The sequence below is a fragment of the Pholcus phalangioides genome, unplaced genomic scaffold (genome assembly GCF_987345545.1).
Source record: "Pholcus phalangioides strain wild (caught in Gottingen) unplaced genomic scaffold, Ppha-v1.0 ptg000007l_1, whole genome shotgun sequence".
NCBI classification, from domain to species: Eukaryota; Metazoa; Arthropoda; class Arachnida; order Araneae; family Pholcidae; genus Pholcus; species Pholcus phalangioides.
In genome coordinates, this window is record NW_028301600.1 from 22,476,931 (window position 1) to 22,488,974 (window position 12,044).

Here is a 12,044-nt window from a genome sequence, read left to right on the forward strand (position 1 = left end):
AGCATTTCCTTTGCAAACGATTAAATACACTCCAGCAAGCTCTGCTTACCTGTTTTATACTCCAAGGAGAACGAAGTTCAATGCCCTCTAGTGGCATTACGCAATGGGCAATCACGCTGCATTTCTAATCATTTGCATATCTGCCCGACATGTACCTTCAGGCCAACTTTCGTTTCGATCCCACAATTATTTCTTGGTGCGCAAATTTTCATGGCAATGAGTGTATTTTGGGTTGTTTCACCTTTGTCTCCGGGATCGACCGGTGTCCGCCGATTAGCCGCCATCTTGTTATGTTTGATTGCCAGATTCAATATTATAATTTTTATATTTCCTTTTCTCTCATGAAATTATGTAAATTAGATACAAGCTAATGGCGCACCTTCGACCTTGTGATTGGCTCTTTCGTGAGGCATTTTGGGGAAAGCTCCCATATAAAAACCAGGTAGAGATGTGCTTTACTATGAGCAATTCTACTACTACCGACTAACGACTTGTCTTAATCACTAAGGTGTCATGCCCTATTGAGGTGTGAGCTAGATTGTCTCTCAAATACAATGAGTTAAAATTGTAGAAGTGTGCCTTGGCATCTCGCCCGTCTCATCGCTTGACTTCATGTGAGAATTCAACGTCGTTGTGATCTTGTGGATTGGTTAGTGGCCAGACCGGCTACCCGTGGACTTTCGCCTCCAGTTCCATGCGCAGCGGCTGACCTGTGATCTCCCAACGTGTGTTTGAAGACACCAAACCCATCTGAAGCTGGTGCCGGGGAGTCTTTGGCTGTGAGGTAGACACCTGGGAGTGTCTATCGGACGATGTGAACTAACATGTGAAAACCTGGACATGGCGGTGAGACCGATCCCTTTTATTGTTTCGTTGTAATATTGAGAGAAAGGCCTAACTGTGATAATTGTCGATAAAACGTTACATTAATAGTTAATATATAATTGAATAAATGTTTATAGTTCGATCAAAATCTTGTCTCTTTCATTGTTGTCATCCACTCAATGGTTGCTGGGAGAAAAAATGTTAAAGAATCCGGGAAGTAACGATCATCGTTACAAACATCCTTTGGTACTTTAGGCGAGTATCTTATCGACCTAGGCTACCGTGCCCAGAAAATGTTCTTAAAACACATTTTACAGAAGAACGTGTCACCAGCCAGCACTTCCCTAATCTATGGCCTCCCTGATCCCCGGACCTTAATCCATGTGATTTTTGGCTTTGGGGGCATTTAAAACGTCTGGTAAGTCATGAGAATCCAAGAACTTTATCTGACCTTAAAGGCAGCATTTCACACCACATGCAGACCATTTCCCCGCACACACTTTGGTCAGTTGTGGAACATGCCATCTTGTGATTTCACATGGTATCTGAAAATGATGGCCATCATGTGGAACATGTTTTGTTGCAGTAACAATTGTTAAAATTGTAAATGTTTGCCTAAATGTGCCATTCCTTAATAAAACGCCCTCTGGTGGCAACATGTGCAACTAATTTTTTCTCCTCTGAAACAAATGCCCATCACTTCATGAAGTCCTCCACAAAATTTCACAATTTTCTGATGACTGGTTTTGCCTGTAGGCTGCTTTAAAATAGGGTCTCTTAATTATGGATGCCCTGTATGTGTTCTGAGTTGTATGTCTGGCTCTTAACATATTTATGTTGTCAGAGTAGTGCTTGTTTTGTGTACTTGCTGTTGCTGCCATCTGTCTTCCATAGTTTGAAGCAAAGACTGAAAACACTTAAATTTTTAGGTTATGTAAGTATTATGTTGAAGGTCTGCCTGTTCTCTGTGGACAGACTTTTACAAATAGAAGACTGGCTTGCATTCATGCCACAAAGTTGGAAAACCACAGAACACTTCAGCCAAATACCACTGTGCCGCCAACAGGGTTTGAACCTGGATCCTCGAGATGTGAGATAAGAGGCTTACTTACTATATTTTTCGCATATTATTTTAGTTTTTCCATGAAAACTGCTTTTATTCTGGGTTGCTGTATTTTTAAATGTTTCATATCCATATGTCTTATGGGCATTTTTTTTTTCTCAGCCACCTCATTAAAGTATGCTTGTTATGGTCTTTATGTTTAATTCATTCTAAAAACCTAACTATTAATAGAAAAAATATGTTTGAGAAATTTATTGGTGAGGTAATTGAGGATTCAAAGCGTCGAAGAAAATGGGATTATAACCTCAGTGAATACCTATAACCTATTAAAAAGAGAGAGAGAGAAAGACTTTCTCTGTTCAGGGATTCATATTTAACAATGGAACTTGAGAAATTTCTATGATAGTTAGATTACAAAGGTTATTAACAGCTGGCTGATGCAAAGATATATATTTTTTGGAAAGAGAAAATTCAATCTAAACCATGTCCTTCCACTTTCTGGGTGATTAACAGCTGGCTGATGCGAAGATATATATATTTTTTGGAAAGAGAAAATTCAACTGCCCCTGCAGGGAATCACCCAGAAAGTGAAAGGACGTGGGTTCGATTCCCCTTCCAAAAATATATATATCTTCACATCAGATAGCTGTGAATAACCTTTGTATGGAGAGTGCTGTCATCCTCGGATAGTTAGATTACACTATCACTTATTAGCTTTTATAGATGTTGCATTCTGATGTGTGAATCGGATGCTAACATTATCGATCTGCCATGCCGATGTCATTGAGGCATCTTAATCCACCATGTATATAAAGAGATCTTGCTCTCTGCCGATACACACACACACCTCAGTTTTGCTTTTGTTCTGTTATGTACCACGGTGCAAGTAACTCATGAATAAAAAATGTCTGTTTAACCTTAATTGTTCTTAATGTTCCGCATCATTGCATCATGTTATACAAATGTTAATAAATGAATATTTCAAGGCATGGTCTAACTCACCCGCATAGTCACTTGTAAATATTGCAAGAGCATGGCAATCATCAACCCATTTTATTTGGTGTTCTGATCTGAAACAATAAAAATATTAAGAAAAAGTTACTACCAGCGTATGCACCATTTTTTTTATTCGCAAAACGATGGTAGCATGATGGTAAGATGCTCGTCTACCATCGTGAAGGTTGTTGTCAGGGTCCCGGGTTCGAACCCAAGGGAGGATATAGATAAGATATTTTCCCTAACGAACTCGAGGCGACCACCGATAGACAGCGCCTTCACTTCCAACCCATCTCACTAATGGCAGTAAATTGCAATATAGCGATATGGCCAGAGTTGGCGTTTGGTGAAGTAGTAGATACTGCAACGCTTTACAAAATAGTCTATGTTGTCATAGATTCCTTGCCACCATTACATAGGAACAAGCGAGAACTTTCATTCTCTCTATTCCTGGATGACAGAGATGAAAGGCATGCAATGCACAGGATCTCCTGGAGACTGGTATAACCACGCGGTTGCCCTACAAAAGACAATGTCTATGGACAGACAATTCATTATTTTTTTTTAAAAATTCTGAAATTTAAAAACTTTAGTTTTTCACTTGGCAACCCCTTAGGACCCAACTGAGTACTCTTGATAATACTGGATCACATAAAGTCATTTTAGAAATTTCTTTAGCATGAGGGTCTTCTGATTCCTATGTGAAAAGGACTTCTAATGGAGGAGGAACATTTAGATTTTCGATTTCTCTGGGCAACCTACTAAGGGAATCTGCATTTTGGATATTTTTCCTGGCCTATGAATAAGAAAAAAATCATATGCATTCAATAAAATGCACCACCTTAGCATACAAAATGATATGTCTCTGGTAGGTTTATTCTTTGTGAAAATCCCTAACAGAGGTTGATGATCTGTAATTATATATGGAAAACTGATGTCTATATAAAAAATGGTGAAATTTTTCAACTCCAAAAATAATTCCCAAAGCTTCCTTATCAATCTGGGCATAATTTCTTTCTGTAGGTGAGTGTGTTGTAGAAGCGAAAGCAATGGGAGCTTCATGACCATCAGCAAAAATATGATTCAATACAGCCCCAACACCAAATGGAGAGGCATCACATATCAAGGTGACGGGCAGTTTTAGTTCATTCTAGGAAATTCACCTGGAAAGTGAAAGAACATGGGTTCGATTCCCCGCAGAGGCAAATGAATTTTCTCTCTTTCCAAAATATATCTTCACATTAGCCAGCTGTTAAAAACCTTCGTATGGATAGTGGAGAGTGACATCATCCTCAGATAAGTTGCCAGCTGGTGGCATTGTCAGCAATTGTGAGCTTTGGCCTGAGTTAGGTCCGGCCGTCCATGTACGGTCCCGTTCAGTGCACATGAGCTCCAAGGAAAGATTGAGATATTCGTTGCCTCTGTAGTCTAGTGGTCTAGGGTGTTCACCCAGAAAGTGAAAGGACGTGCGTTCGATTCCTCGTGGGGCAATTGAATTTTCTCCTTCCAAAATGTATCTTTGTATCAGCTAACTGTTAAAAACCTTCATATAAAATTAAACACTTCCATTTCTAGCTCTTTGCTGAGCATTGTAAATATTGTTTACAATGCTCTTACAATTGTTTGACATTTTACCAAAAAGTAGGAAAAGTAAGACAAGTAGGAGCCCTGATAATGTATAAAAATATAAGTTATAAGCATACAAAAGTAAAACAGAATAGAGTGTATAATAATGAAATTACCAGTAATTTTCATTTTAAAAAATATATGGCACAACGAATATAAAAACATTATATCTAATGCAACCTAGCCGGCAGTCTAATATAACAATTTTTACGGCCTTATCGAAAAATTTGTATTGAGAACAAAATTTTTTAAATTTTTCTTACACCTGAATAATTTCTTCATCCTGGTATTTCACTTTGATCAGTCTTTAATTCTGTGATGTTATCGATGATACACAAATTGATAAATTCAGTTTTTCAAAGTTCATTGGTTGTTCTTGATGAAACAAATCAGCTATGACCTTGAGCAGAGAAAGCTGATCAACGAAAACATAAATTTCAAGACGATTGTGAATATGCACTTCTGATGAAAAAAATAAAGATTCTTTCCCGGTAGTTGAAGGAAACTCTTGGTAACTGGTGAATCGAAGCTTCCTGAGATTTCACGAGTTTGATGAGGGATGAATATGCTAGACTCGATGAAGACTAGTTCTGGCGATCTATGAAAATATGACTTCGGAGATCCTGATGACCTTGATCAACAGCGATTCCAATGTTGAAAACATTACTGACAGCAAATAGAAGTTTCAGATGGAAATTATAAGTCAATGATTGACATTGCAAAGGAAAAATGTTGCATGTTTGCACAAAGGAATTTTTCGCTTTTCGATTCGAAATTTTAAATTAATCTTTAAAATTTCCAATCTGCACTCGTGACTGGGCCCATAACCCTTGTTAGCAAAGGGTGATTCTGAGCGAGTGCAAATGAAAATAATATGTAAATTAATGGGTTTATTTAGCCAAAGCATATTAACCTTCACTTGAAGTTGTAACATATCGCCCTAGCGGCTCACATGTTCCATTAAGTGGTCCCCGGGAGAGGATCTGGTCAAAAAAAAAAAAGCCAGGTGATTTGTTTTCTTATATTTCTTATTTGTGCATAATATCATGATATTTTATTATGTTGATATATATAGTGAAAATATGTGGTATTATTAAATACCTTATCTCACGGGCGGAGGTATCCGCAGGCTTCCGTTCGTCTTAATATAGTTCCATGCTCTCATAATGAAATAGCCATGTAAACAATGTGGGGAGAGCCTGATCAACTTCCTCCATCTTGTTGTTTGCAGAATTGGCAATTCAAAATTTTGGAGATTGGATTTTGAACTTTGCCAATCTTTCAGTGCCTGTAGCTTGCCATTAAATCCAGATATTACAATGAAATTGGTGTGACCTTATAGGATTTTTCTGCGCTTTTCAAACATGTGCTTAGTTTGCATGTAGGTCTCTCAGAAACTTCATATATCTGGAACTTTTACATAATCGAATATCAACCATAACTCAAAAACGGTTCAAGGTAGAACAGGGTTGGTAGGTTGTTTCATGATCCACTTGGGTTCATCTATCACCCCCTTTCGTTTGGCACAGAGTAGGTCGAATTCACCCTGTACATCAATCCCTATACATCCCTTTGGAAGGAAATTGTACAAGTAGCACCTGTGCTGAAAGAGGAAGTCTACAAGGCTATAAGATGTATGAAAAAAGGGGAAATGCCCAGGTGAAGATGGGATTTCAATAGACATTATTAAAGAAGCAGGAGAAGAATTTTCCAGTATGCTAGCTGCCTTGTTCACAAATTCGGATGTGCCTGAAAATTGGAATAACATAATGATGGTTCTTTATAAAAAAGGTGAAAAAGAGGATATCAAGAACTATCGACCAATCAGTTTCCTATCAGTAATTTATAAAATCTTCACCAAAGTGCTGACATATAGGCTTGAATCCAAATTGGACGCAGCTCAACCAAAAGAACAAGCAGGATTTCAAAGTGGAGTTAGTACAATGGATTACATCCAAACAATCAGGGAACTTTTAGAGACACAGGGAATACGAATTACCATTGTGTATGGCCTTCATTGATTTTGAGAAAGTGTTTGACTTTGTTTTCACATCTGCTGTTGTTAAAGCTCTAGATGTAATTGGGGTAGAGAAGACTTACATCAATATCATCAAGAAAATATATGAAAAAGCAGGGGCGTCGGAAGTGTTTTGAACCTGTGGGTGCCGGTCTTGAGATTCATGTAGGAAATTTCGATTTTTGAATCAATTCTGTGGGTGCTCGGACCAGTTCTACAAACTTCCGTGGGTGCTCGAGCACCCACAGCACCCCCGGCTCCGACGCCACTGTGAAAAAGCAACTGCAACAATTCGTTTGGATAAAGGAAAAGCAAAAATTAAACTTGGAAAAGGAGTCAGACAGGGTGATACTATCTCACCAAAACTCTTTACCGCTGTTTTAGAAGTATGCAGAAAACTGGATTGGGATAAAAAAGGAATTAAAATAAATGGAGAATTTCTCAACTATTTGCGTTTTGCAGATGACATTGTTGTTATCAGCAGTAATCCAGACGAACTAGAAGAAATGATACAAGAATTGGCAAAGGCAAGTATTCAGGTGGGCTTGAAAATCAATCTGCAAAAGACTAAAGTTATGATCAACCCCTTTGCGTTGAAGAGGACAATCTTGCTCAACAACACAGAGATAGAAGAATTAGAAAGCTATGTATACCTGGAACAAGAAATTACCATGGACAATGGAATCATTAATAAATAAACAGAAGGATCAGGATTGGATGGAGCACTTTTGGCAAAAACTAATTCTGAAGTCACATGTCATTATGCTTGAAAAGAAAAGTTTTTAACCAGTGTGTGCTACCAGCACTGACTTATGGAGCTGGAACATGGAAAGATGTATGCTAAGCATCACAAGGAGAGATAGAAAATGAATCACTTGGATAAGGAACCACACAAAGGTATATATCATAGAAAGAATTAAATGTTTTAAATGGAAATGGGCTGGACATATTGCAAGAAGACAGGACAACCGATGGACTACAAGTATTTTAGAGTGGTACCTCCGTGGTGTTAAACGTCCGAGAAGGCGTCCCCATGCAAGATGGATTGACGAGATCAGGAAAGTGGCAGGAGTCAACTGGATGGCTAAAGCATCAGACAGAGCAGAATGGAAAAATTTAGAGGAGACCTTCATCCAGCAGTGGATTAAAAATGGTTGTTGTTGTTGATATGTATAGCTAAGATATCAATATTCAGATTCCTTTGATCATTAGGGTTGCCATAGCTAACCATAATTATTATGATTAGCTATGGCTAATTATAAATGTCTATAATTATACCAATGTGGCGATGACCCTGAATCATAGGGATTGATATATAGGGGTTGGCAAAAGCCTGAATTTTGGACACATACACAACACTTGTATGTGATCGCATCTTAATTTGCATATCAGATCGTCCAATCCAGTTATGGTTGAGTTCTTCAATTTGTATGAAAAACAAAAAAGAATCCTAACAGGCTTGTGCACGATTTGCATGCAGAGATGTCGCTGACATGATGTAGCACGTCAAATACCAAAACTTTGGAAAAGGAAGCATAAGAATTTGGTTCAGACATCTCTGGGACGTATTATTTTCTGGTTCCAAGAAGAAAAAAGTACAGAGAGAAAAAACCTTTACAACTTTTCCCTTTCTTTCCCCCCCCCCTCTGCTGTATATCATGATCGTGCAAACTTGAAAAGTAATTTTACTACTTTGAAGTACAAATGAAGCATTTTACTGTACTGCATTGCATTGATATAACCCGTGGGTTGTTGAAGAATAAGATGACAAGATCTCTAGTTGCATCCCTGAATGCACGACCGTAAACCTGGTGTATAAAAACCAAATTTTCCAATTTTGAAAATTTTCTTCCCCCTGCGGGTTACATACCGAAAATTACAGTACTTTTGCTGCTATCTACTAGCATTCAAAGACAGCATCTATACAGCATACAATTTGCTTCTTTCCTACAAGATTGTAAATGCACATTTTTTTGAAAAGTCATAAAGGATCGAATACTTGTTTTGAAATTGTAAAAAATTTTCCCATCATTTGGGAGAAAAAAACAGAATCTGTAAAAACTCTACCTCAAATATTCACAGTTTTGTCACGTAGCTGCTATGTGGTCGTCACCGTTTTGCATTGCGGAAATCAGGGGTATGTATGCAGAATCAGTGCCTTTAGAGCGGCACAAGGATTTCTTCCACAGAAATTTTGGGTCACTACCACTTGAAAAGAATTTTAAATTAACAGATATAGTATAGAAATGTATTTTTTTCTAATATTTTAATTTTCTACAAAAATATTTAAAAATATTTTTATTTCATCATCTTCTCTGGGGGGAGCACAGGCCTCCATGCCATCTTCTGAATTCACCTTTCGCAAAAACCTGGGTTTGGAATCCATGATAGCTCAGTGGTAATCAGCTAAAAAAATATGATTTTCTAAGGTTTTTCAACTTTTTGAGTTTGCTATCCCTTTGAAAAAAAAAACATCTGTTGCCACAAGAATCACACACGCCTACAGCATAAATATGAATAACATTAAATTTCATGAAAGGATGACATCACTCTGCTATCCATACGAAGGTTTTTTAACAATTTGCTGTTACGAAAATGAATTTTTGAAAAGAGAAAATTCAACTGTCTTTGCGGGAAATCGAACCCATGCCCTTTCATTTTCCAGATGAATGCCCTAGACTACAAAGGCAACGAATCTCTCAATCTTTCCTTGGAGCTCATGTGCAATGAAAGGGACCGTACATGGAAAGCTGGACCTGACTCAGGCCAAGCTCACAACTGCTGACACTGCCACCAGATAGCGACTTATGAAAGGATGACATCACTCTCCGCTATCCATACAAAGGTTTTTAACAACAAGTGAAAAAACGTGGGTTCAATTCCCTGCAAAGGCAGTTGAATTTTCTCTTTCCAAAAATTCATCTTCGTAACAGCCAGTTGTTAAAAACCTTTGTATTAAATTTCATATCCACACATTAGCAATTTGGAAGATAAATGGCACAATCTACTGAACATAAAACATGCCAAACGCTGGCCACACACAAAAACACACATCTGACATGAGCTCGCATATTCAGGTGTGAAAATATGTGGCAGTTAAATGATGGTAGACCACAGTTGTGATGCATCAGGGTGGGAAAAGAAAACCGTTACACCAGTATAACGCTTCACAAGGATTTATATGGATAGGGAATTAGAAGATAAGCATCAGAATCATTTGCTTTAAATTTAATCAGAAGATGTTATTGAAAGAGCTAAGGTTTTCCAAAATAGAAAATCAATCAGAAGAGAATTTATATAGATTGATTTATTTGTAAATATATAAATGTTAATAAAAATATATAAAACTTTATCATGTATATATTTGTTTTTAATTGCATTTTTAATTGAATTGCTGTATTTTTGGAATACAGGGTGATTATAATTAAAGTTCGTTTTTGAAAAGGCTGTAAAAAAAGAACCAATAGTCAGAATGACCTGATATTTCACCTGAATATACATGAAGCAATGGGTTTGTCTGGCAAAAGAAAAAAGTTAAAAAATAGACCGACAGATGGCGCTGTACTCGTCATAAGATGCAAATTAAAATATGTGACTGTAATAAAAATCATAGAAAAGCAAACAGTGATGAAAACATCAGGAAAAGGATGTGGTAAATTAGCTGCTACTCAAGAAATGTTTATATATAATATGCTGTCCACTGTTTTCTCATATGAGCCAAAAGCGCACAACAGCATGTTCCACAACAGATTGAAGTGTATCAGGAATGATGTTGTGAATGTATTGCATAATGCGGTTTTTCAACTCAACTAAGTTCGCAGTCGGACCACTGTACATAACATTTTTAGATGACCCCACAGCCAGAAGTCACAAGGATTCAAGTCAGGCGATCGTGGCGGCCAAACTGTTGGAAAATGGCGACTGATAACTGTCATTGCCGAAATGTTGCAGTTCAACAGTTGCTTCACTGGTGTTGCAATATGTGGAGGAGCGCCATCGTGCATGAAAATTGTGCTGACAGGTATGTCTAAAGTTCAGTCAATCCCCAGAGCACTGTACATTCCCAAAGCACTGCTTGACGCTTCCTGCATTGCTGTAGCCACTTGTATCCCTGACATCAAAGCAATTGCTTTCCTCCCTCTGCCACATTGCACGTCAAACGAACCAGTCTCTTCGAATTTAACGATCATGTTCTTTAAACTGTTTGCAGACATTGAACCAGAGCCATTTCTAATAGCCTTTAATTTCCGAAATTTCTGTAATGCAGATTCCACATAGTCACCGTTCTTGTAGTTTCAAAAGCAGAGCCCGATACTCAATGACAACGTCATGACGACCTTCTCGGACGCAGAGAATAGCAGGAACTGCATGTTCCCCGCCTTTTATCACAATTGCAATGTGCTGCATACATGTCATGTCTTAATTTGCATTTTATGATGAGTACAGCGCTATCTATTGGTCAAATTTGAACAATGTTTTTCTTTTGCCAGACAAAATCCCATTGCTTCATGTATATTCAGGTGAAATATCAAATAATTCTGACCAGTGGTTCTTTTTTACAGAATTTTCAAAAACGAACTTTAATTATAATCACCCCCCCCCCCCCTGTGTGTGTATGACATAAATATTTGTTATGGGCATATTTTTCTCAGCCACCTCGTAGGGCATTTTATTTGTATTTATATATTTGTTTTAGATTTATCATATGTTAAATTCCATATGTTAAACTCTTAGTGTTCCATATGTTCATTCTCAGACTATGAAAATAAAAGAACCTAGTTTTCAGCTGGTAAATTAATCTTTTTCAATGAATATGAATTGGACATGTTTTTCAGAAATTATTTATTTGATTCACGGGGTTACCAGTGAATAATGGGGGAGGGAGGAGCCAATACCTTCTAGAGCACAAAGCCTTTGCCTGCGATATTTTCGATGCTGTGATGTCATCACGCTCCAGCATGTTTTTTCCCCGCCAGTAGCTGTCTGTCCCTGATCGCCATATTGACAGCCGTTAACACACATGTGCGTGCAGTTTTTTAATGATAAATTTCTAGTTGAAACGTTAATTTTATTCATTTCTTGGCAAGGCAATATTGTTGCCTAAGTCCTTTAAAAAGACTAGTTGTAAAAAGCAGCTAATCCGGTCACCAGCGAGCTTCAGTGAAGGAAGTATAGGCCTATCTGCGCAGCTGCATATAAAATCATACAGGTGAGTTCATTTTTTACTATTACATGAAATATTGATGAATGTTCTGTAATATTATTATAACAAACATCATTAATCTCATAATCCCAATTTTCATAAACAAAGTGCTATACATAGGGATAGGGCTTTATTAAGTTAATTGATAATATTGGTGCTGTGCTATTTGAATCATTTTTTAATTTTATCCTTCAATGTAAGAAATTTTTAATGAATATTCTAAATTCACTCCAACTGTTTATAAACAGTTGGAGTGAATTTAGAATAATTACAGAAAATATATTTCATGCCCCCCCCCCTCCCCCTCACATCCT

General features: G+C 37.5%; 1 protein-coding gene across 4 annotated transcripts in view; it reads right to left on the bottom strand.

Annotated features, from left to right (window-relative positions):
- Window positions 1-12,044, bottom strand: part of LOC149085065 (uncharacterized) — a 115,460-nt gene that overhangs the window by 43,638 nt on the left and 59,778 nt on the right. For all 4 annotated transcript variants that reach the window (XR_016192790.1, XR_016192789.1, XR_016192791.1 and 1 more), the window contains one exon: window positions 2,891-2,958. Coding sequence is in view for 1 of the 4 variants with exons in the window: in XM_089232847.1 (XP_089088973.1) it covers window positions 2,891-2,958 (68 nt within the window). In the remaining 3 variants the exon portion in view is untranslated. The remainder of the gene's footprint in view (window positions 1-2,890; window positions 2,959-12,044) is intronic.